At 37.5% G+C, this 26,217-nt stretch overlaps 1 protein-coding gene across 7 annotated transcripts in view; it reads right to left on the bottom strand.

Annotated features, from left to right (window-relative positions):
- Positions 1-2,373: 2,373 nt before the first annotated feature.
- The window catches only part of NAA35 (N-alpha-acetyltransferase 35, NatC auxiliary subunit), a 36,599-nt gene continuing 12,755 nt past the window's right edge, over positions 2,374-26,217 (bottom strand). For 6 of the 7 annotated variants that reach the window (XM_075527166.1, XM_075527162.1, XM_075527163.1 and 3 more), the window contains 19 exons: positions 25,252-25,326; positions 23,830-23,997; positions 22,952-23,018; positions 22,183-22,226; positions 21,531-21,581; positions 20,613-20,696; positions 18,678-18,792; positions 17,987-18,165; positions 16,807-16,866; positions 15,525-15,631; positions 15,230-15,296; positions 13,834-13,932; positions 12,317-12,495; positions 10,269-10,405; positions 8,797-8,864; positions 8,411-8,551; positions 6,537-6,659; positions 3,441-3,521; positions 2,374-2,797 (listed from right to left, as the gene is read on the bottom strand). In XM_075527166.1, the coding sequence (XP_075383281.1) occupies positions 2,738-2,797; positions 3,441-3,521; positions 6,537-6,659; positions 8,411-8,551; positions 8,797-8,864; positions 10,269-10,405; positions 12,317-12,495; positions 13,834-13,932; positions 15,230-15,296; positions 15,525-15,631; positions 16,807-16,866; positions 17,987-18,165; positions 18,678-18,792; positions 20,613-20,696; positions 21,531-21,581; positions 22,183-22,226; positions 22,952-23,018; positions 23,830-23,997; positions 25,252-25,326 (1,905 nt within the window). In that variant the 3' untranslated portion in view covers positions 2,374-2,737. The remainder of the gene's footprint in view (positions 2,798-3,440; positions 3,522-6,536; positions 6,660-8,410; positions 8,552-8,796; positions 8,865-10,268; positions 10,406-12,316; positions 12,496-13,833; positions 13,933-15,229; positions 15,297-15,524; positions 15,632-16,806; positions 16,867-17,986; positions 18,166-18,677; positions 18,793-20,612; positions 20,697-21,530; positions 21,582-22,182; positions 22,227-22,951; positions 23,019-23,829; positions 23,998-25,251; positions 25,327-26,217) is intronic. The other variant, XM_075527161.1, reaches the window with a different exon arrangement.

The following is a 26,217-nucleotide window of genomic DNA, read 5'->3' as shown; positions in this document are numbered from 1 at the left end:
AAGTTGGACTTAACTGGTCTGGGCTACTACAGTCAATACAGCAGGGAAAACAAATGCGTGTAAGCAGGAGAGAAAAGGAGGTATGAGCATCTCTTCTAACTGACAAGTATTGGGAAATTTGCCCTATGAAGTTATTTTTTGCAAATAATGGCATGTTTTAATATCAAAATGTTTACACATATTCTGAGTAAAAGGGGCATTTTCTTAGGACTTACTGTGTAAACAATTAGATAGCTGAGATGAAGTTAATCAGGAAATTTAATAGTGATGGTTAAAATACATATTCTAACAGTATAAAACGTACAGTGAAACACTGTATTCAAGTTGAATGAATGGCTTTAACTTGAAACTGGTAAAATCCCAAACATTAAGGTAATTAATATATTGCCAGAGAATTCTTTTAAAACAAATTGTTTCAGCTGTATGTCTATACAGTACCCAGTCCTGACTGGGCTTCTCGCTAGCCAGCTAGATGCTGTCCTTTCCATAAACAAGACCACCTTTGTACAAAGCACACTTGTTACACCTCTGACAGCAGGGGGTCTGAAAACCTGCGTAAGAGCAATGTTCAAAAGCATAAAGGAATACAGTCTTAAATGGCTTCAAGCGCCACAGGAATGTAACTAGGGTGGTAGATTTCTAGTAGACAAGATGTGTCTCTGTGTCTACTATATAGAATTTTAAAATTAAAGGACTTCCAGTTGAACAAAATGAGATTCATTTGGAACTGTGGTTTATGTAATGTTGTCTATCACTAAAGTTTTTAGTTGCATGAGGCAGGGGAAGCTTCTTTGCTGTAATCATATGGGGGTTAAATTAACACTTGTCCTTGATGTTTTTTTAAAAACTAAGCCTGATCCATTTTAGATAAGCATTTTAAAATAAAAATAATCTTCTCTACTGTGTATTCACTTTATTCTGTATAGTTCACCCACTTCTAATGTTATGAAAATGGGAAAGATGATAATTCCTGTTTTCTTAGTTCTATAAGTGACGTGGAACTTCGTTTCTCTTTTATTTGCTGCTTCCTTTGGAGAAATACCTAAGGCTGTCTTTGAGCTGCTGTCATGTAGTTCAAGATTTTTACGACAGCAAAGATTTTTGTGATTGTTTACAAGAAGGCAGCAAAAGCCAGACGAATTCTCAGTGCCTTGCACTAGAACCAATTTGCCATCTTTGCAACTAAATTTTGCAGGATTTTCATTCCTTTGGCAATGATACAGAAGCATTCAAGTATATTAATCAATGATGAGGACACATGTAAAATGGTATGCAACCTCCTTAGCAGAGAAATCAGGAAAAGCATGTCTTCAGGGCAGTACTCCTGCTTATTTCAGGAAGGTGCAAATTGCTGGCAGACAAATGGGTGTTCCACTTCAGAGTTTCTTCCTTGTTTTCCAGCTCTAGCTAAGCAGTGCTCCTGCTTAGGTGATGGAGTTAAAGTGATATTACTCCATAGTACAACTGCATGTTAGGAGAAACACAAAAAACTGTCTTGCACAGTCAAGAGGGAGTTACAAGCTCATTGCTATGGAGGAAGCCATTTTGCACCAAAATGAAGAACCATCCTGTTCAACATGGTAAACCTGGAGGATTTGCTTGTATTGCCAAGGTAAGACTTGGCAGTATGGTTTATCAAAGAGCAAGTCAGCTTTTTAAACTTTTTTTTCCTCTTGTAGCAGAAGGTTGCTCAGCACAACAGCTTACCTCTGTTACTTCACATGTGGAAGCACAGGAGGAAAAACTGTTCCAGGAAAGAAAGGGTAGGTTTGGGGCTCCTCCTGTTTGGGATTTCTACCTCTATCAACCATTACAGAAGGCTGTAGGATCCAGCAGCAGCATTGCAGTCAAAACTAGAGAACGAAGGTCATGCAAGAGCTGACTGAGCAATAGAACAAATTAGCAATCCCTTCTTTGCAATGGCAAAGTAACAAGAGGATTGAAATAAAGTTGCAGAGCAGTTAAAATACATTCCTCATGTCTGGTGTTCCTGTGTTACTATTCAGCATTAGCTACACAGATTCTCTGAAGAATAAAGACAAAGCAACAAACTGCAACAAGAAATAACTAGTCCATTTCTCACTGTCTTCAAGGAGTTCTACATTTGAGACAAAATACTTCCTAGACAACTGAATTCAGTAAATCACTGAATTCAGCACAGTAGGAGCTAAATGACTAGTTTTCATCTGCTCTTCATTTCTATAGATTGTTTTAGCTTGCAGGACGTGGCAAGAAAAGAACGCAGTCTTTCTACTTGCAACGTGAGCAACTTTGATGCAGCTTAGGCAAAAATATGGAAACTTACAACCTCTTCAAATGGCACCATTCAAAGCAGAATTTCAGTAGCTCAGCTGTGCCTATCAGACATGAGACTCTACTGCATTATTTTTATTCAGTCCCAAATGTTATTAAATCCCATAACCACCATTTGCTGTCAGAGCTCATTCATAAAAATGATTTAAGATTAAGTCTGTAATAAAATCAATTAAGGTACAACATTCTTCAACAATACAGTTGATTAAAATCAGCTTCACCTGTAAAACTTTATACAAACCACTTTAGAACAGCAGTTGTCATTCAGATCACATAAAGAAGGCAGACTATAGATATTCCATGTAACAGTACTTTTATCCTGGAGATCCCTCCCAGTCTGGGTACAGCACTAGATATTCCATCCTACAGCTGGTATCTGATACACAGATTATGCTTCAGGTATCTTAACTATATCTCTTGTCTTTCAAACAAGCTTCACAACCGGAAAATATTTATGAGGGGAGAAGTCAAATTCTGGAGGAACCTAGAAAGAAAAGATTTAAAACATTACACAGCAGTACTACTGGATTTAATACTCAAAATGAGGGATACCCTGCAGAAAAACTTTTAAACAGCAGAAGATTGAAAAAAAATAATCCTATCTCTTTAATATCTGAAAAATATGCCAACCGAGTTCTGGATATGCCAGTCATTCTCCAGTAGTGACAGGCACAATGCTGTAGAGTGCTAGTGTGCCTCTTCAGTGTGCTCCTTCATTCTTCTGTGCCTAGCCTTCGGCAGGAAGTCTGAAGGCCCTCTCCTCCCTCTCACCCACATGGCACACACTGATCCTGACAGCCAGCACTCTCCTGATTGTGTTTACACAAGCTGCTGATACACTGCTACCAATTCCTTCTTCCTGCTCTTGAAGAATACCCATATTTGTACCCATCATTCCACATGTGCTTCCCAATTTTTTTTCCAAAACATTTAGAAATGAGAGTTTTCCACATTTAAATAACTACAGCAAACTATTTCCAAGGGAAAAATGGATTAAGTTACTTTCCCAGTTCTTCTAAGAGTTAGACTAACCATGGGCTGAATCTGCTCATTCCGATGTAAGAGATCTGTGATAGCATTGCATATAACCCTACATTTCACATTCGATTCAACTATCATTTTCTTACCTTAGAGTCCTTTTTGTGGCCTCCTGCCAGCAGCTTCATGACCACAATATTGGGTTTAGCAACTTTCAGAATTCGATTGACCTAAACGCAAAACAGCAAGAAGTTTGCAAGTGAAAGCGTATGACCTAAAAATTATTTCAAAGATAATACTCAAACGTTTACATACTCTAACAATACAGAAGTCCTCTTACAGTATCAGTTTAACAGAGATCAGGGTGGTTTTGATTTGCTTTGAAGTATAACAGCTGGATTAATGAAATTTAATGAAGGGGATATAGTCACTTTTTTTATTCAACAAACCATAGAAAACACTGCTCTCCATGCTTATGTTAAAAAATTGTTGAACTATGGCAAGTCCTGAAGCACTCATCCAAATAAAGGTTTAGACAGACTCTAGGCATTTACCCCCAACACTGTGATCCAAACACGACGAGAAGCAGAAACTCAAGTATCAAACTGGTGGCTTTTTGTATGGAAGTGCTCTGGACACACTCAAACTACCACTAAGTACCCTGTTAGCCTCAATCAGGTAGCTCATGTGCGAGTACCACCAACATCCGGAGAATAAGCAGGGATTCCTAAATTCTCAGGAGGACTACAAAGATGTTGTGAGGTTATGCAGGGAGAAAATTAGAAGGGACAAACCCCAACTAGAACTTAATCTTGCTACTGCCATAAAAGACAATAAAAATGTTTCTATAAATACATTAGCAAGAAAAGGAAAGCTAAGGAGAATCTCCATCCTTTATTGGATGGGGGGGGAAACACGGTGACAAAGGATAAGGAAAAGGCTGAGGCACTGAATGCCTTCTTTGCCTCTGTCTTTAATAGTAAGACCAGTTGTTCTTGGGGTACCAAGCTCCCTGAGCTGGAAGACAGGGACGGGGAGCCCCCATAATCCAAGGGGAAATGTTTAGTGACCTGCTATGCCACTTGGACACACACAAGTCTATGGGGCTGGATGGGATCCACCCAAGGGTACTGAGGGAGCTGGTGGAAGTGCTCACCAAGCCACTTTCAATCCTTTATCAGCAGTCCTGGCTAACTGGGGAGGTCTCAGTTGACTGGAAGAAAGCAAGTGTGACACCCATCTTCAAGAAGGGCCGGAAGGAAGATCTGGGGAACTACAGGCCTGTCAGCCTGACCTTGGTGCCGAGGAAGGTTATGCAGCAGATCATCCTCAGTGCCATCATGCAGCATGTACAGGACAACCAGAGGATCAGGCCCAGTCAGCATGGGTTTATGAAAGGCAGGTCCTGCTTGACTAACCTGATCTCCTTCTATGACAAGGTGAGCTGCTTAGTGGATGAGGGAAAGGCTGTGGATGTTGTCTACCTGGACTTCAGTAAAGCCTTTGACACGGTTTCCCACAGGATTCTCCTGGAAAAACTGGCTGCTCATGGCTTGGATGGGTGTACTCTTCACTGGGTAGAAAACTGGCTGGATGGCCGGGCCCAAAGAGTGGTGGTGAATGGAGTTTACTCCAGTTGGCGGCCGGTCACAAGCGGTGTTCCCCAGGGCTCTGTGTTGGGGTCAGTCCTGTTTAATACCTTTATCAATGATCTGGATGAGGGGATCGAGTGCACCCTCAGTACATTTGCAGACAACACCAAGTTGTGCAGGAGCGTTGATCTGCTTGAGGGGAGGAAGGCTCTGCGGAGAGACCTGGACAGGCTGGATTGATGGGCCAAGGCCAATTGTATGAGGTCCAACAAGGCCAAGTGCTGGGCCCTTGCATTTGGGCCACCACAACCCCACTCAATGCTACAGTCTTGGGGAAGAGTGGCTGCAAAGCTGCCTGGCAGAAAAGGACCTGGGAGTGGTGTTTGACAGCCGGCTGAATATGAGCCAGCAGTGTGCCCAGGTGGCCAAGAAGGCCAACAGCATGCTGGCTTGTATCAAAAATAGTGTGGCCAGAAGGACTAAGGAAGCAATCTTCTCCCTGTACTCAGCACTGGTGAGGCCGCACCTCGAATACTGTGTTCCGTTTTGGGCCCCTCACTACAAGAGAGACATTGAGGTGCTGGAGCGTGTCCAGAGAAGGGCAATGAAGCTGGTGAAGGGTCTGGAGCACAAGTCTGATGAGGAGCAGCTGAGGGAGCTGGGATTGTTTAGCCTGGAGAAAAGGAGGCTGAGGGGAGACCTTATTGCTCTCTACAACTACCTGAAAGGAAGCTGTAGAGAGGTGGGGGTTGGTCTCCTCTCCCAAGTAAGAAGTGATAGGACAAGAGGAAATGGCCTCAAATTGTGCCAGGGGAGGTTTGGGTTGGATACTAGGAAAAATTTCTTCACTGAAAGGGTTGTCAAGCATTGGAACAGGCTGCCCAGGGAAGTGGTTGAGTCACCATCCCTGGAGGTATTTGTAAGATGTGTAGATGTGGTGCTTAGGGACATGGTTTAGTGGTGGACTTGGCAGTGTTATGTTTGCGGTTGGACTCTATGATCTTAAGGGTCTTTTCCAACCTAAATGATTCGGTGATTCTATGGTTCTCAGGAGAACCTAATCCCATAACTGTTCTTAACCTGCTCAAATGCGACAGAACAAGCGTCCTTGCTCCAAAACACAGTCACAGACACTTAGGTTTTAGGATATGAACAAAGAGGGAGAAATTCCTACCTGTGTTTACAGCCCAGGGCTGAGAAACCTGCTCCAGGAAACAAGTGCCAGACTCAATCCTCTTTTCAGCCTGACATTCAAACCTGTTTTTCCCACCTCTCAGGAGCACGTACGAATTACCAGGTTCCAGGTAAGTGAGGCAGGCACGTGTCACCTTCTTGTTAAAACTGATATGCTTTTAGAACAGGGCCAGAAGGCAACATGCAAGAAGGAACTAAGTTGCTATCTAGCATCTAAGATAATCAGCAGGGAGAGGTTTTGGAACAGCGAGCACAACTCTGATTACGTTATCTAGTATACTGAAACAAACCACTGTGTAAGATGCCACCACCCTCTTCTGTCCACTCCTTTATCAAAGCACTCAGCTTTACTCAGCATTTTGACAAGAGCACACTTTGAATCTCAAGCAGATCCAGCTGAAAACAAACACTTAACTCCATTATGAGCAAATACTCCTTTTTCCAGTATTTCAGTCTTACCTCGTAGTCTGGATTAGGAATATTCTCCAGAATCATTTTGGCTTGCTGGAAGTGTTTGCTAGCTGCCATGTAGAGATCTGATGACTGAGGAGGTGGGCTGTACTTATTTAAATCAGACATCTCCTAGCATGTTACAGAAATATATAAATACATATTAAAATCAGTTGCCAACAAATTGCATTTTTATCACCTCAAATGAAAACAAATTACTATATTAAAGAAAAGAGTTGTCAACTAAATAATATTTTAAGAATAAATACTGACGTTGAAAACATTTATTTAAAATGGCAAATACCAAGCAGCAATACGCTGCTTAACAATTGTTTTATAGTGCCACAAAATGCAATGAACTTCTCATACATTTTGTAAAACAATCCCCCTCCTGAACAACTTGTCATTTGTTTGGTTTAATAGTGCCATGCAGCAGGGTGTGAAATTACAGGAAAAAATAGGAGGAGAAAAGAAGTGTATGATATTGTTTACTGAAATCAAATTTACAGCAAGGGAAATAATGAAAATGTTCAAAAATTCATTTTATGTATTTTTTATATAATTTTGATACTGCCAACTTTTTTTTTCCGGATTAAGCATAAAAAAGCTTCAATGACAAGAAGAAGTCATAATAGTCTTTAATTTCCACTGTTCATAACACTAAATTAGGGAGAGTGACAGGCATACAAAATAGTACAGTTTCAGTTCAGACAGATCTTTAGAAACTTAACGTCTGGCCACCAGAAATCTAAGTTCAACAAGAAGTGTCCAAATTTCTGCACCTGAGGCAGAATAACCCCACAAATCAGTAGAGGCTAATAACCAGCTAGATGAGTAGCAGGGTTACTGTGAACGCCAAGTTGAATACAAGCCAACAAGGTGCTCTTACTACAAATCAGACAAGCGTCATACGGGACTACACAAGCAGCAGTATGGCCAGCAGATCAAGGAAGGTTACCACCCTATACTCAATATTTGTCCTGTAACATCTGAAATACTGCACCCAGTGTTGGACCCACTCAGTTCAAGAAAGGTGCTGAGATGGGGAGATGGCTGGTGGCCTAGAGCACATGATCCACATGGAGAGGTCAATAGACCTGGACTTTTTCAGTTAGACAAGGAGGCTGTCAATGGCTAATCTTAGTAGCAGCCTACAAGTACTTGAAAGGCAGTTACAAAGTTGTCAGAAGACAAATGCTCCTTGTTAATGGCAGACAATATAACTTTGGGGGAGAGGCCACAACTTGTAGCTTGGGTAATTCAGACTGGACATTAGGAAAAAAGGTGAATAGTGTAGCCCTCAATCAGGTTACCCAAAGACTAAATGGACCAGAAAAAGTAACTGGATCAGATTAACCAAAGAGGTTGGAAAATCTCCATCCTTTGTTTTTTTCAGACTTGGCTAGACAAAGACACAGCTGATGTGATCTATAATGCTACTTCAGGGAGGAGACAGGACAAGACAAGCCTCCACTGGTCCCTTCCAATCAACGCTTCTGTGATTTAACACTCAAAATTACTTTTGTTTTGTTCTCCTGTTTGCTTGCTGCAGTAATAAGAACATGCGCTTATATAAACCACAGCCAAAAAGTCTGTCAATAGCCTTTCAAGAGATTTTATTTTCATGCAAACCAACACAAGCATCTCATAAACCACATCAGACTAATTGTTAAACATCTAAGAGTCTAATTTTAGTAAGAATTCAAAGCAATATATTTTCCTTGAACACAACTAAAGCTAGAACTCCTTGCCACTTTGACTTATGCTTCAATATGAACTTTCAGATATTAAAGGCTCTTTTTCCAATGACAACAATGTCTAAAGCACATGAGCAAGTGACTTCTATGAAAGCATGAGTGGCACCACATTTTAAGATTACTCACTTTAAACTGCAAGTAGTGCACTGGGGGTGGTGTGATAACACTGTTGAATGGAGCAAACCTGTGCTCATATCGGACTTGTTCACTATCCAGTTCAAACTTAGGTTTTCTTACTTTGCCATCCATGTCAAATGCGATCATTGTCTAAAAAGGAAAGGATAAATATAGTGAAAAGTGTTAGCTTTATGTCATATTTTGTGTTAGCAAGATGAAAGTTATGATTTAGCTGTAAATGGAAGGACAGAAAAATAGTAGAGAATTTACCATATCACATTATAAACCTGAACTTAATTTCCAGTCCCACTAAAAACAAAGAAGGCATGCAATATATGCTTGATTCCTATTACAAAAAAATTGAAGGCATTGTTCAGCAAGTACAAATAAATTACCTTGTACATCCCAGCACACATATTTTGGTATGCTTGACTCATGGTGATCTCTCTGCTGAGAGGGCGAACTGCAAATTTCACATAAAAATATTTTTTTTTAATTCAGTGTAAATACACATATTAATTTCAGATCAAAACAGATCTTACAAATTTTCAGAAAGTAACATAATTCTCAATTATATTTTAAAATAATGAAAAAAACGTGAAGCATAGAAAGCATGGACATGCATTTCTGCTCACCTGGCTCCTGATTACACGAAGTATCTCAAGGCATACTTAACAGCCACATGAACACCATACTGCTTTCAATGAAATAAACTGGTGCAGACAGTCAACGGTATTAGCGTGTCACTACAGAATACTAAACAACAGTCCAGAATTTAAAGCTTGTAGTTGAGAGGCCTGTTTGCTTAGTTCATGGATTTTTTTAAACTTTTAAGACTAAAATGTTAAAGTATTTTTATCCTAGTAAGAAAGATTTTTATCCTTGGAATATTCCTTTAAGCTCCCCTTTAGCTTCCTGTGTTTAATTAGTGCCAAATTGCCCCACACTTGGCACCTTTTTAAAAAGTATAAAATATAGTAGTAATTTTCTGAATTTCTAGAGACAAGAGAATTTAGTTGATATGACCTTGAGCTGTTCATATCTAATTGTTTGTTCCCCTTGAAAAGACAACAAGGATAAACACACAAAAAAGAAGGAATAGCAAAGAATGAAAGCAAGCTTCTGCATGGTGTTTATCTGCAATGTTAATGCTAAGATAACTCCAATGCACCACAATCTTAGTAGCCACTTAGGCATGGCAAATCTGTATCAAATGCTATTTAGACACTGGGTTTGGATGCCTTTTTGGTAGCAGGCTTACAGCTCTGACCACAGAGCCAGACTGCTATGATATAGGAAGGGAAATTCTCATTTTTTCTCATGCATATACACCAAAGAAAGCATGAGTTTCTAAAGGGGTTTTTGCACAACAGTACTACCACTGAATTGAAACGCGGCAACTCACCATTGTAAAATTAAGAAACATGCTTGAACACCTTCTGAAGCCAAAGAGAAATTACAGAAATACACTGGAAGTTTAGTCTTTGAATCTAGCTACAGTCACAAAAAACAATTCTGCAGGAATTATAGACTGTAGAAAGGCAGTATTTTTCAGAGGTAATTGCTCTGGACCTGTTAATTACATCTCACAGGATCCAACACATAACACAACTGGTGAAGCTGTGAATATAAAAGTTCCGTTTTTTCTGAAAGACGTATTTAAAAGTAAGTAAATAGATAAATGGGAAATTCTTATGCAGCGACTGACTTTTTCAGTTAAAAAGGTTTACATTCAGCCTTTATAAACTTCAGGACATTTTTCCTACCCACATCAGTGTTGACTCTATACATTTTGAATTTTAATCCTACATGGCTGCATGAAGGGGAAAAAAAAACCAAACCCGAGTTACACTCTACATCTAGATACCTTTTTTCTTTTTCTTTGTTTTCTTACTACTACGGCCTTTCTGTTGTTCTTCCATTATTCTCTCCTCTGCCATTTGAGAGCTGTCAGCACGGCTCAGTGTTGACATCAACCAGGCGTACAGGAACTCTGATAGGTACCTACAGTAAAAACAGTATGTAGCTGTTACCTGCTACAGTGCAAAACATACTCATAATGCACACATCCTCACTGAATGCCAAGTCACTTACTCAAAGAACTAACAGTAAAGGACAATTTTTAGGGCAGGTAAAAGTCTTTGTTTTGCATGGCTAAAATCAACAGATCAGCCTGTGTTCTGTTTTGGATTTTTTTTAAACAAGACTCTGTACAGATTCAACCACAGACAGCTCAAGTTATGCAAGTTTCTTATACGTTTACTAAGTGAAGTCTAAGCTTCTTCTTATTTCAAAACCCGTATAAGATCAAATTTTTATGTCTTTCTTCCTTCCCCCAGCAAATGAAGCATTTTTTGAAAAGATGCTATGTTAATACCTTTTCTACTAGGACATTGAATTGCTGGAGCATGTCCAGGCCAATGAAGGAGAAAAGGGCAATGAAGCTGGTGAAGGGTTTGGAGCACAAGTCTTATGAGGAGTGGCTGAGGGAACGGGGGTTGTTTAGTCTGGAGAAAAGGAGGCTGAGGGGAGACCTTATCGCTCTCTACAACTACCTGAAAGGAGGTTGTAGTGAGGTGGCTTTCAGTCTCTTCTCCCAGGTAACTAGCGATAGGACAAGAGGAAATGGCCTCCAGTTGTGCCAGGGGAGGTTTAGATTGGATACTAGGAAACATTTATTTACTGAAAGGGTGGTCAAGCATTGGAACGGGCTGCCCAGAGAGGTGGTGGAATCACCATCCCTGGAGGAGTGCAAAAAAACATGTAGGTGTGGCACTTCAGGACATGGTTTAGTAGGCATGGAGGTGTTGGGTTGACGGTTGGACTAGATGATCTTAGAAGTCTTTTCCAACCTTAATGATTCTATGATTTCTATGATTTTCTAAAATGGTGGGGGGGAAATACGGGCAGGTAAAAAATACCGTCTTACAGAAAACTTGGTATTACTTATTGAGGTATTATTTAAAGAATATTGCTATCTTCTGGTAATTCTCTGGAGTATTAATTTTCTCACTTAATGCTTAATCCACTAATGAAACAGCATAGAAACATAATGAGATGCACTGAAGTTCAAGTCATTTGAATCGGTCTAATCTCTCAGAAAGAAGGCTTACAGCTTACCTAATGAGTGTTTATTGGTAGCTTCACAGAAAAAAAAAAAAACACCAAAAACCAACCAACCAACCAAAAAACAAAAAAACCCTGAGCCCCCCAAAACCCAGCACGAAAGTACAGAAGCACTTTAACCTACGAAGGTTCAACATCAAATTTTTAATGGGGAATCAAACCAAACCACCTAAAACCATTTATATTGTGGACCAAGCCAACGACTATGAAAAATAATTTAATGTGAATGGAAGTGGAAAAATAAAAAGTATTTTGACTCCATATAGTACAATAATTTTCACTAAAGGCAGATGTCTCTTCAAATACGCTCACAGAATAAGATGTTATTTTTATCTAGTCAACTTTCAGAACACAACCATTCAACTTTCAGTCACAACTTAAAACTCTGGAGATCTTTTTAAAAATACTAGAGATCAACAAGACTATTGAACTTGGTACTACAAAGACAGAAAAGAATAAAGGAAGTTACTTTACTCCTGCATTCTTTTGTCTGGCAAAATCGGCATGTTTTTCATTCATTGTCATTAGAAGACACTGTTTTAAAAAGCTAAATAGAGAGTGAATTACTATTTTAAAAAAAAGAAGTAGTACACTATTTAGTAAGTCTAGAAAAGAGACCAACAGATTTTTTTTCTCCACTTGTAATTTTATGAATAGGTAAACTAAATACTGTGTTGAGCAAGCTCAAGATTAAAAAATCACAGTTGAAGTCCCTCCTTTAAATATTTGCAATTATAGCTCTGTGGGAGCATCTCTCCTCCAACAGCTGTCAATGAAGCATCCTCTTACCAATATATGTAGTAATATTCATGCATACTGTAAAGTTCCAACTCAAAGCCACTCAGAAGATACTGTATCATAATACGAAGGTTATGATATAGGACCCAGGTGCCCAAGCAAGCCAAATGTTGCCTTTGTGGTTCCTGCTTCAGTAACATACTATGAAGTGCTGCATCTACTTTCTCTGCCTATTGAAAAAAAGAGCAAAGTAACAGACAGGGGAGGAAGAACATTTGACTGACACTGCATCCAAGTTCTGCCAGAAATAAAATCTTAACAAAATCTGAATACAAATTGGGTCAGTAAAGCCATGCGCCAAATTAAAAGACAGAAATATGTATTTACAGATACTGCCACCTCTATAGTCTAGACCTGTCAGAGAACTGGAAAGTTATTCACATAAGTAAATTCTGCTGCACAGAGGGAAAAAAAAATATTCTATATAGTAATAGAGGAATAACATTAATTTTTTTTAAATTTAAAATTTAAGAAAGCATTTATATAAGATTGTTAGCAGTCACGTAAGCACTAAAACTCAGAACCCATTACAAGCTGTTATTCATTCTGCTATATTGGCAATAATTACTTTTCTTTTTTTTTTTTTAAACCTAGCTGCATTGAAAATTAAATTTATAAGCTTAACATGCAAGAAACACACTGTGGCCCACCAGAGAATCTAGAATATTGCTAAGACCAATTCAGTCTTAAAAAGTAATTGTATGGAAGACATGAAGTCTCCTGCAGTTGGAATACTATCAGTAGTCGTGAACAAATCAATCCATATAACCTGTGACAAAGTGAAAAAAGTATGCCTCAGCTGCAGTACTGCAAGAAACTCTCAACCAAACCATCTTGAGAGAAGATGGAGCACACAAAATCTACCCCCCAACTCCAAGTTCCTCAACTGTTCTCCTTAGCATGCACATCTTGGGAATTATTTTATTATTTCATGGCTCTGACTGCTGAAAAAATACATTTTCAGCAAGTGAAAATATACCTTTCCCTGTCATCTTTCACTCCCCATTACTGAGAAATGTTCAAAACCAGTTGGAGCACATATTTTTAAGAGTTATTATTTAATTTACATATGTTTTTTAAAACCATTGTAAAATTTTGCAATTTACATCTTACACAGCTATAAGACTAAATTTTCAAAAGTGTCTTGTAAACATGGCTCATCCATCTCTCCCTAGTTACATCTTGCAGACTGACAGTTACACGCAGGATAGGCTACAAGCAGTAGAATTACCATTAAATTACAGACATCACAGCAGGTTTCCCTGAAGTCTACTTATTGGACAAAGTTAATCTTAAAAAATGAAATACCTTTTTGTTCAACAGATCTAACAGAAAGTCTTTGGATGCATCCTACGGACTGCCTGGGCTGTATTTTAGGAATCCTTGTCCTAATGATTTTAAGACAGAGGAGCTGCTCAGTTCTTCTAGAATCTAATACCACATGTTCCACTCTGGTAGGAATATACCTGGAAAGAAAAAGTTTCCTGGCCTGCTGCCTAGGACATTACCTCATCCTGGAGGGTGGCAAATTCCTCAAGAATGTGACCCAGTTTATCTCTCTGACGAGCTCTATTGTGTCCATGGATTTGAATCAGACTACAGAATGGCTGAAAGAAGCAAAGTGTAGGTTTAAATTTTCAACACAACTTTGAAACTACAGGAGGAGTACTACGATGTCTATTCAGGCACCTGTTTTATACATCTATAATAGGAGGTGGATTCCTTAAGGCTCCCTACAGAGTGCAAGCTACCAGGCAGGCAAGCCCTTTGGAGTGATGCAAGAGCCCAACTTCTCTGTATACAAGTCAACATGAGATTGAGCGAGCATCCTTTAGGAATCTGATCAGAACAGAATCCTTGGGTAAGAGAGAGATTTCTAATGCCTAAATCTATGTGCCCAGGTGGCCAAGAAGGCAAATAGCATCCTGGCTTGTATCAGAAAGTGTGGCCAGCAGGACTAGGGAAGTGATCGTGCCCCTGTACTCGCCACTGGTGAGGCCGCACCTCGAATACTGTGTTCAGTTTTGGGCCCCCCACTACAAGAGAGACATTGAGGTGCTGGAGCATGTCCAAAGAAGAGCAATGAAGCCGGTGAAGGGTCTAGAGCACAAGTCTTATGAGGAGCGGCTGAGGGAACTGGGGTTGTTTAGCCTGGAGAAAAGGAGGCTGAGAGGAGACCTTATCGCTCTCTACAACTACCTGAAAAGAGGTTGTAGCGAGGTGGGGGTCGTCGGTCTCTTCTCCCAAGTAAGAAGAGATAGGACAAGAGGAAATGGCCTCAAGTTGTGCCAGGGGAGGTTTAGTTTGGATATTAGGAAAAATTTCTTTACTGAAGGGGTTGTCAAGTATTGGAACAGGCTGCCCAGGGAAGTGGTTGAGTCGCCATCCCTGGAGGTATTTAAAAGACGTGTAGATGTGGTGCTTAGGAACATGGTTTAGCGGTGGACTTGGCAGTGTTAGGCTTGCAGTTGAACTGGATGATCTGAAGGGTCTTTTCTAACCTAAATGATTCTATGATTTTCTTAGATTTTCACTGTGCCGCATTCAATAACTGAATCTTTTAAAGCAATTTCTAAAATTTTTAAACTGGAGAGAACGTAAAAATATTTTTTTTACTAGTGCTATGCATTTGTTTTGTGACATGAAACTACCCTGTAAAGAGGTAGTAGGTATAGATTTCTAATGAAGTGAAATGTTAGTGAAAAATCTGGAAGCATAACTCAGGAAACAAACAGCAATAACTGTACTGGGTTTTTAAAAAGTGTTACCATTTTAAGATGGCCAACTTCTGCAACTTTGCCTTCATGTCAGGTGTCTAAAAAACTGGTCTCATTTACAAATGTAAGCAAATCTTGAGAGTGCTCATATACACATAAACATGCCGGAATTAGAATGAATGCTTACCCGAACGCAATGTGTCACAAAGGAATCAATGTAGTCCTTCGCCTGGTGATTATTATAAAGACAACACCTAAAAGGGAAATATCCACATACATACATATGTTTATAAATGTCACTAGTCTCTGTAGCACAAAATTAAAAAAGAAATAAGTGCAGCAACAGCAACTGATTCCTTCACACATAAGCACTCATAAGTACAAAATGTATATGTTCTTTATGTCTGTCCTTGCTTTTGTAAGCAGAAATACTTTTTCATCAGACATGTAAACACATGCAAGTAAACTCAAGATCCACTTACTTTGGAGAAAGTACTGGAGGACTGACAAAAGACCTTAAAGCATCTTTTACCATGTCTTGCATGAGGTGAGTGCCAAACACCTTCTTGTTATCTACCAGAAAAGTTGTCTGAAAATGAAAATGTGTTTTTAGAAACATGTTTTAAGTTAAAATTAATGCTTTAGAAATTACTAATACAAAGCTCTTACAGTACCTATATTACATCAGAAACTTGTAAGATTGCTTTAAGAATTAAAATGGTTCAGCTAGGTACAAGGTTACAGACTCAGAAACAGAGGCATATTGATATCTGTCACTTCTGTCATATTCCCATGACACAAAATACAGCTCTATTAATTGCATACGACAATGCATGCAAAATAATTTTATTTCTTGGACTTTGAAGATTATTAATCAGACAGACGTTTCTGAAGATTAACATAAAATACGTTATGTGGTTTCCCTGGAGGCAGATAGAGGTAAATCTTCAGACTAATGCAGAGTTTTTTCTACCCCTATAGATACTACTGCTTTCATTGGTCATGTCTGATGTTCATTCCACTTTCTTCCATGAGTGCTGTGTCCCCTTCTTACATGGTTCTTCAGCAGCTGGAGAAAAAACCTCTGCTGTCAGGCACTCACAGGGATTGCACAAACACAAGTAGTGGAAGGTCAGACACTATGAAAACATTTTACTAGCCAATAGTTATATTCCATTAGCTCTATATGTGGTTTAATTGGGATCAAATGGAAAGAAATTCTGACATCCAAGGACACCCTATTCAAATCAAAACCTCCTACAAGGAAGTATATTTTACTCTGAGTTAGGGACTATATAATATACTTTCAAGGTATGTGAAGCAGTGAGAAAAAAAGTAGCAGCCTGTTCTGCCCTAGCCATCAGTTTTCCTGTTGTAGCAATAGAGGCAGTCTATACATGAAATTCAGTCCAAACAGGGAGGATGAACACAAACACCAGCCCCAAACTGAGACAGCATATGGAGAACAGCATAAAAATGTGCATACAGGCCCAGCTTTATGGCAGAGAAAAAATGTTAACACTTTGTGTTTTAATTAGCATGCACTAATATGAACTAAACAACAGTATTTAAAAATGTTTTAAAAAATTAGATCAGAACATAAGCATCCCTATACCTAATACTTAAGTGTCTCCAGAAAATTTTTTAGCACTTGTGTATTATTGAGTTATATGCAAATAATTCAAGTATTTGAAACAAGAAGATTAATCCATATTTATAATGAATGCAGAAGTATTTTGTTCAAATACATAGATAAGGACTTGCCTGTAACAGGGATCTTGAAAGAACACATGGTGATTGCTCACTAAACTCACAGAAAAAGTCCTAATTCACATTTAGGAAAAAAAAGACAATTCAGGTTAATGTGCCAATTTTTATATATATACACACACATACACACACATTTACACTTTTATACACACACATGCGTTTGCATTTTTATATATATACATATATACACAATTGTGTAAATACACCTATATTTTGTATATACACTCAGACATACATATAACATAGCTTATACAAATTGTAAGAAAGTAAGCATGAATAATTTGAACAAAACAACATATTATGAAGCTAAAAATATTTTTTTCTGCAATTACTTATATTTAACAGAACAAAAGGTTTCTTAATTTTCTTCTTTGGATGCAACAATTAGAAGAATGATAGTATAGAAAAAAGATGCTGTGAAACTGTTAAGATCACAACATAACTGAAACAGGTACGTAACAAAACTGCAATGTTTAACTGGTACCAGATGCTTCATGCAAACACTGCTTTCATTAATTTAACTGGAAACAGGAAGACAAAAGATTTTTGCTTGATCTTCGAACTGATGTAACTGTGGCTCTTTTCTCAGTCAGTGAACACATGTATGGTAAAAAGTATTTCAAGCATTTAAGTGTCTCCTAATAAAAGTAGGCAGCAACTGAGAATAACATCACTTGTTCAGGAAAGAACATAAGCAGGTGCTTAACTTTATGCTTGTTCAGGGAATTACATGCTTAACAAACATGTATTAAGTGCTCTCTTGTGTTACAGGCACATATGCAGAATATTGCTTACTGAATCTGAAAAAAATCAGGAATATAGCAAGGAATTATGTTCTGCTACTGCAGATGCAGCTCTTCAACAAAGGAAGAGTTACAAGGAAATTAACTTGCTTGTGCTCCACCACTAACATGCATAATTATTGAACAGATTATGGGAAAAATGGGAGGTTTGAGAGGAGAAAAGGTCTTTGTCAAAAAAAGAAAAATATTAAGTATCAGGAACGACAGCAAATTTTGAAATTGCACACAACAATGGGAAACACCAGAAGATTTATACATACAGCTCATGTTTTTTCTCCAGTGAGCAATAGCATGTATATACAGAATGATTTTTTGCAAGTTACATTTTAAGATATAATGCTTGGCTATAAATAAGAAATATTCGTGCTTACCAGTATACAGTGCAAATTAGTTAAGTTGACTACTTCACATACAGTTTTTATTCGGTCTATTAGTTTGGAAAAATAATTGACCATTTCTTCCCTTTTAATTATTTTTGCATATCGAGGGAAAGTTGGTGGCAGCAATCTCTGATTAACAAGGGGCTCAAAGCCCATCATAATAGGATGATCTAATGAAGGAGGCAGAGAGAGAGAGAGAGAGAGAGAAGCTGCATATAAGCCATGTTTTCAGAACTCACTTCAAACTTAAAAGTATAATACAAATTATTCAATTAGCTAAAGTGAACTTTTTAACTGGCAGTTAACTTCCAGAGACACTAACTACCCAACTGAGACAATGATTACTATTTAAAACCACCCAACTCTCAACACTGCAGCATATACCTGTACAGACAGTGAGGTGGTGTTCCCTATTTTAGAATGGCATATACACTGATTTGAAGTAGAATGCACTTAATCAAAAGTTCACATTATCTCTGGCTTTGAAGTGACAGTACTGCTTTCAGAACCATCATTTAGTGAAATAGAATTAAGATCAAACAATGCAAATCTGTAACAGTTCGTATAATTAGTATTATTAGTTCAAAGTAAATAGCGATTTTTTAAAAATACACACAGATATTAAAGTTTATCAAGACAGCATAGTTAAGAAAGGAAAAAATTGGTAAAATTTGATACATACCTCCTTTAGTGGTATCATTCTGTGCCTGGATACCATGGTGCAATGAATTGTGGATGGCAGAAAGCAAGTCAGCTGCCTGAGTCATTAGTTTCTGAGCTTCTGCAACCGCACTTGTCTGAAAGGCAGGTAACGGTCATTCACATCATGAACCAACATATTTTGACTACAGAATTAATGCTAGTATCAAAAAAAGAATGATATTAGGATTCTAAGGTTTCTACACAACCAGTTCTGGAAAAAAAACCCAACAAGATTTTTGTGCAATAAAGTGTTCTTTATATTTTACATATCTATACATACATTTAATACTGTATTTTTTGCAGTGTAAGATAAGCCTTAACAATAATTACAACTGAAAGTCTAGTATGCACTACATGCAAGTCCTCTACCTTTGGGTTTGAAGAACTAGCAGGGGGGCAAAAACCCCCACAAAACTCTTCTGCCAAATGAGGCAGAACTCCAAACTACAAAGAAGAAAAAAATCTCCTATCATTAGACAATGCAGAATTTTTGAGAATATAGACAAAACACAACCTATCCACTGAAAAGAAATCCCTATATAACATTAGAAAATACCATATGTCCATTAGAAATCTTGATTCATGATCTGCTGACATGCTGAATTTTCTGTTGTCCTATGAATCCAAATCTGTTCGCAATCTGGGTACCATTTAAAATAGCTCTCTGTAAAATCTAAATTCTTGTTTTAAAAATACTAGACTAACAGTCCCTGATGGAACTTCAAATATTTGAAATCTCAAGTCAAATTGAAACTTGACTTCTTTTAGAAAAAAAGATGTTTAAACTCCCTGAAGATCTAATAGAAGCTGAACAAGATCTGTAGCTCTGCACAACATATGTTCACGTATTATAGCATCCACAAATCTACTAAAAGAATAAGCTGCTAAGCAGACCTAATTCAAATCAAAGTAGTCCATGATGTAAATAACTTATACTTTAAGTAATCAGACTTTAGCAGCACTCAGATAATCTGATTTTGCACAGATTATTAACTCATAGCAGTTAACACAGACAGAATTTGGTTGTACATCAGTGTAGATCACTTCTATGTCACAGTTTGATTTCTGATATAACGAATGGTTACACTCAGAATGTAATTGTTCTCAACCACTCAATCACTTTTTCCTCAATACTGATGTCTATCAATGATACTTGCAGCTGACTTTCAATCTAATCATGGTCTTTTAAACTGTACAGTATGCAGCTGCTCCAACAGCAAAATATGTGGGAGAGACTCCATGCCACTTAAGAAACTTGTTTATTTATTTAAGAAAATGGAAATAACAATAAGCAATAAAAAGACATTTATCCTTGTAGAAAGAAAAAGCTCTTCAAGCAAAAAGCTTTGTTTTATGCGACACGTGATTCTACGCCTTTGCCCTAAAACATGCAGTTCCTTCCCCCCTCAACAGTTAGGAAATCTTATATTCAAAAAAGCAGGCAAATTGCATGGAAAGCTGTTATATTCCTCTTCTCAAACAAAAGAAGTCTAGATACAAATTCAATATCACATGGAAGGAAAAGCTAAAAATTCTCTAAAGATAGACAATACACTGCCCAATGTCAGGTAACTCCACAGAAGCAGACTGAACTTGAGAAAAAAAAGTTTTGCTCATGTGTGTGAAAAGAGTAATCTAAAACCCATAAATATTTTTCTTTAAGCATTCTAGAATGAACATTCTGTCTCTCTGCAAGGCTGTAATAATGTCAGCTACTAGCCTTCCCTGTGTTTTCTTTAAAAATGAAGAAAAACTGAATGGTTGCCACTGTAAGGCCTTATCTAACCCTTTACCTGCAGCAACATCAATTCAAATCAACAGAATCTACAGAATAATTGCTTGACCTTAGCGAATTAAAAAAAATGAGTATTCCACAGGATCACAATGTGAACACAGAAACACCAAATCAATGTACCTCTTTTTTGGTAAATGCTATTAGAACAGTCAGTAGTACCCGGGTGAACTTGACTCTGCTGAACACAGCTAAACACTGTTGATGCTGTAATAAAAAAATACTGCAAATTACTAAGCAGTACACATTAAATCCTGAAACTTATTAAAAAAATTTTATAGATTTATTGAAATACGCTCTCTAGTCTTAAAAATATGGTACCTAGTATGATTCTGAAGAAAAGTTATAGAATTTATAGAAGAAATCTGTACTGCTGTCAGAAAAGCACTAACACAAAAAAATACTAAGATACTTTGGGTAAAGCACAACCACTGGCTGTAGAGTTATCTCCTATGCAAACGCCATTCAAATCTCACCTTAAGGGAACAACCACAAATTATTAAACCGATTTTCTCTCATTTTTGCTGAAGATCTATATTAAAAGTAATTTCTGAAGAAAATAACATTACTGGGGAAGGAAACCCATGCCCTTCTAAAACAACCACATCAACTACATCAATTATCACTTTTTCTGGAAGGAGCTACACTGCTTTCACCTTCTTTTCCTACTTTCTCCCTTGACAATAAGGCTGCCAGCAGCAGTAAAAGCTGCTGGGAAGGAACTGAGGGAAGAAGGTACAGGACAGGTAAGACCACCTACTTTGCTAACGGCTTTTTCTTGAGAGGTAGGTGCATAAATGGCAGCATTGCAGTAACATCACTACTATGCCATTGGGATCGATGCAGAACTCTAGCCCTTCAGAGCATGAAAGCCAACCTGCTAGCCTGGGATTCGCTCAGGGCCATTTTTAGAGCAGCTCAGATATGACAGTAGTAGCAACATTGGTGACACACATTTCACACAAGCTGGTAACTAACTACTGATTAAAGTAATGCTGTACTAATCCATGAAATGCAGAAAAAAAGTAAACAATTCATTACTTCAAGTTCAACTTCTGGATCTCTCTCTTCTCCTTGTCGACTTCGAGTGCTCTAGAAGGTAAAGGAATTTCAAATAATACATTAAAAATTGCAAAGGGAAGCTACTGATAAAATCCCTTTACCCTCTGCAGAACATCCATCTGCTAAATAACCCTAAAAATCAGTTCTCAAGTTCAAAACCTCTTAATATACAGTCTAGGTACTTGAATGATCCAAGACTCTCCTATAGTAATGAGACCTATCTCAGTCCACTCTGCAAATAGGCAAGGAAATTACATGAACATTTTATATTGTAAGCTGTGGTTAAGTGAAGATTAGGCGACTTCTTTAACATCACATAGTATATCTGTGTAAGAGCTGGAAGTTAAATACATACTTTCTATGCCTCAGCCCAGTGTTATCTTCCACATCATGATTCCACCCATTACTAGTGAAGCAACTATTAAAGAGTTTAGAAAAGTCTGGAGACTTCACCGTCTTTATCTAGAAGGCAAACTACCAGCATCTTACACAAACCATTATGGCAGTTCTTAAAAAAAAATCCACCATTTAATGACACAAAACCACCGCATTCTTCATAATCCAACTACCTCCCCCAAACCTATGTTAAGTCACTTGAAGTATAATTGACAAGGCAAACATGAGAAAATACCTTCACTCGTCTTTGCATGTCATCTTCCACATCTTTCAGCATACCTGGAAAAGTCACAGTACAATTAAAAGCTGAGAAGCATTCCTAGGTACACCTACACCACTCAGGGGAAAAAAGTTTTGAGGGGAAATCAAGATCTGAAGTGCTTTACATACCCATTAGCCAAACACTAGACAAAAAACAATCTCATGAGGGATGGTGGGGATGTCTTGCAACAACAGATAAAACAGAGTACAACCTGACTGATCCAAAGCTAAAGTGTTTATACATTTTCTCAAAATGAATCAATGGAAAGCTCAAGTATGTATCAAAAATAGTGCATCAAAAGGCTAACATACATAATTATGTATGTACTTAATAACATACACATTCATAGCTTTAGAACTACTAGACTGCTTTTTCCTCAAAAGCAATCTGTTTAGATCACAACAAATTGCGAAGCGGAGAAGCATAATTCAAGCAGTGCACTTTCCAATGGTTTGTTTGTATCTATCTCAGGCCTGGATAAGCTCATGCCTAGCCAGTTGGTTGGCACAACTAAAAGCACTTCTTCTGTTTTGCAGGCATTTAACAAACAAATAGCTGAACCTTTTCTTCAAGGAAAAATCATTTGATCTTTCTTTTTACCAAGCCACCAATTTTCACAAGGCTAATAAAAAAGTCTAACATCTCCAATTCTTACCAGTTCATTAGGTTTGGCTGGGAGTAACCAACATGCTCAAAAGAGAAAGAGGCTGACAGACAGATACACAGAAAACACAAACTGTACCCGTAACTCTGAGATCTGTCACACTGTTGGCCATTTTAAATCCGTAAGTCATCGACTGAAAATCTTCCTAAAAAATAAAAATCAAAGAAGCAATATGTAGTGAAATACAAACAATAGTAGTTACATTTTCGAGTTGGGCTTTGGAGTTTTCTTTTTGTTTGTTTTGGGTTTTTGGGGTTGTTTTCTTGCTGTGTTTTGTTGGGTTTTTGTTTTGGGGTGTTTTTGTTTAACTACACCAAGTATAAAAGTCTGGTTTTATTCTGCGCAACTGAATACACCTTTCTGCCCAAATCCAGCTTGGGGTAATTATTTTCTGCATAAATCCGTAATACCAGTATGGTCTTCATAATTTTCATAAAGTGCCACCCTATCAAAATGTTATCAGAGCTATGAATGCAAAGTACTATTTAATCAATTTTAGATATAGTCAGTAAGAAGTGACTTCTCCAAGCTCAGAGGAAACAAAAATTGCCCTGAGCACCGAAAACCAGACTCTGATTCCATTGCTAGATGGACATTTCAGACAAAAGACAACCATGGTTATCTAAAGTAGAAAAAAAAAAAATTAAACAGGAAGAAAACCACAAGTAAAACCGATTTAAAATGGTTAGCCACAAGACTTGCATTGCTATTTGAGTAAAATATTTATGTGACTCTAACACTCAGGCAAAATACAGAAAGGAGCATGCAACACCTTCACTGAAGAAAACTGCATTTTAAAGAGATCAAGTCTAATACTTTTAGGAGGATGAACTGCTCCTCCTACAGTATCCTTGAATCAAACAGTAATAAATTTCTCTAATATACTGTTTTATTTGCATTACGGAGCTTCCATATAATGTTACATATTTAACCATATGAGATACTGAAACACATACCTCTTCAAAAACAGCTGCTTTGTTAACCTTTTCTCTGGCAATATCACAGATTTTTAGGATCCCTAGAGCAAAAGCCTTCATAGCAGGATCTTCTATGAAGTCTGGATTATGAATATAAAGGCAAGTGAATACCGTCTGTGCCAAGGAATGTCCCTCTAACCATGTTATCTAGGGAAACGAAAATTATATGTTTTACTCATGACAGCCAAGGCTTCATTTTTATATCTCCATTCTTTTTCCATCTTACTGTGCTTCAGCGAGTCATTAAGGAAATCCCTGTCATGGCAACCTTCTGTCTAGCAAAAAAGGCAAGAGAAGGTCTCTCTCTCTCTCAACCTTTAACCTTTGTCCATCTGCTGGCTGTGGCAGGCAGTCAGTTACTAAACCCTAAACACTATCAAATTCTGCTGTTGGATAAACCTCTTCCACAAAGTTCAGCTCTGATGTCTCTGACTCAGACATGACATTAATTTAAGAGAACATGAGATTTATAAGCTTCCTCTATATAAATACAGAATGAAAAACACAAGTGGCTATGAAACAACTCAGCAATATTCTGTATGCTCTATTCTACAGCTTATAGCTTCTTTTCATGATCCCCTCTCTTTACTACTTTCATGCTGCTTTAAGTTACAGGGAAAGCTTCAGTAATTTAAAACATTATTTCTATCTTGAAATAGCATAAAACACAGTAGAATAAAATTTCTAATACAACCACTGTCCCTTTTCCAAAAACAGTCAGTATTGGGGGTGGGGAGAAGACAAATTATGTTACACCATATCAAATATACAGTGACCTTTACATGTCTTTTTGGACTAAACTAATTTGAAATGTTGTTTTAAAGACTGAAGTAATTTTATTGATGTAATTTTAAAGAGTATTTGAAAATAATTTGTACCATTTACTGAGGAAATTAAGACATATCCATAGAAAAAAAATCACAATTAACAAATAACTGATAATTCACTTATTTCCTTTCTAAATGGATTTAGGTATTTTATTTTCTTTCTTCAAAATGCCCCTGTAAGCTCAGTCAATATTGGCTATACAGAAATGAGCAACAGAGCGCTACAGGTTACTGCACACTCACGTTCCGACACAGTCAATCACTAATATACAGCAGGTAGTCAAATACCATACATCTAAAAACCACAAATTATAAAACCTTTTTACATTATTCAGAATGCTACTAGTTCTCTTCCATAATGATTTCTTATAACAAAAAATCCAAAAATCAAAGTTATGCCTTTTATAACAGGCAATGCAAACACCTACATGGAAATTAAAATACTAAGTATGTATTTTCTGCTTGGTCAACCTTTTTTCTTGAGTTCTACTGTTTTTTCTTTTTCTAAACTAGATTAAAGGATTATATTTTGAAAGCAAAAACGTCTTAACATTAAAAGCAGAGAAATGCTTACCAAACAACAAAAACATGTATCCATTATTCCTACCAGCTCAGGTGAAGTGAGATCCTTTATTTTAATGGTGCCATCCTTAGAAAACAAAGAAAGAAAAAAACCTAAAGACTATGGAAGCCTATAGGCAAAATACAACTTATTATTTATACAGCCAAAAAGGAAATTACGATTTGGTTAAGACCTCAGAATATTTGTATTCCACTAGCTTTACTCATCAGCTTCATAATATGCCTCAGATTCTGAAAAACTTTGCTTTCACACCAGTTGAACACTGACCAAACATAAAGCTATTCAAAGAGAAAGCTAAAATAAAATTTCTGATTTATGAGTAGCCAATAAAAGTTTAAAACCAGTTAACTGTCAACACTTAAATCACAAAATAATATGTATAATCATAATAATGATTGAACAAGGAGTAATACGCAGGACAGATTCTCTGAAGACTGTTTTTTACACTGCAGGTACTTGTACAGTTTTACTGCCCTCAAGGTCAGGACCAAGAAGGCAGCAACCCTAGTTCTTTCATTTTATTTCTGCATACAATTCTGCATACATTCTGCATGCCTTACATAGCCAATATTTTACATAGACTTCTCTTAGTCCATTCAAAAGCAGGTCCATGGTAAAAATTAGTTTTTCCTCTGTGAGTGCATTATTTTTTCCAAAATAACAGAAAGTCTTTTAACCTCCCTTCTCCAATTTATCTTCACTATGCATCAAAAGTTAATCATTACTGTCAATGTTGTTAAATTAGCCAGCTTCTGTTCAATGCTAATGAACTGATAGTCTCATAAAGTGTTCATTTCCAGCTTTTGTAAGGAAGCTGGTTTCCATTCAGCTTAAAGAGGGACTAACCAATACATCTTCATATAAAAGACACATTTTGGGGAAGCAGAGTGACTTGCAAAAACATTTCTGGAATTTATTTATCTGAGGTATTGATACCCAACAATTTCACAGTACTTT

Source organism: Mycteria americana, chromosome Z, assembly GCF_035582795.1.
Source record: "Mycteria americana isolate JAX WOST 10 ecotype Jacksonville Zoo and Gardens chromosome Z, USCA_MyAme_1.0, whole genome shotgun sequence".
In the NCBI taxonomy this organism is placed as follows: domain Eukaryota; kingdom Metazoa; phylum Chordata; class Aves; order Ciconiiformes; family Ciconiidae; genus Mycteria; species Mycteria americana.
Note: the sequence above shows the minus strand (reverse complement) of the source record. Positions and strands in the feature narration are given on the sequence as shown.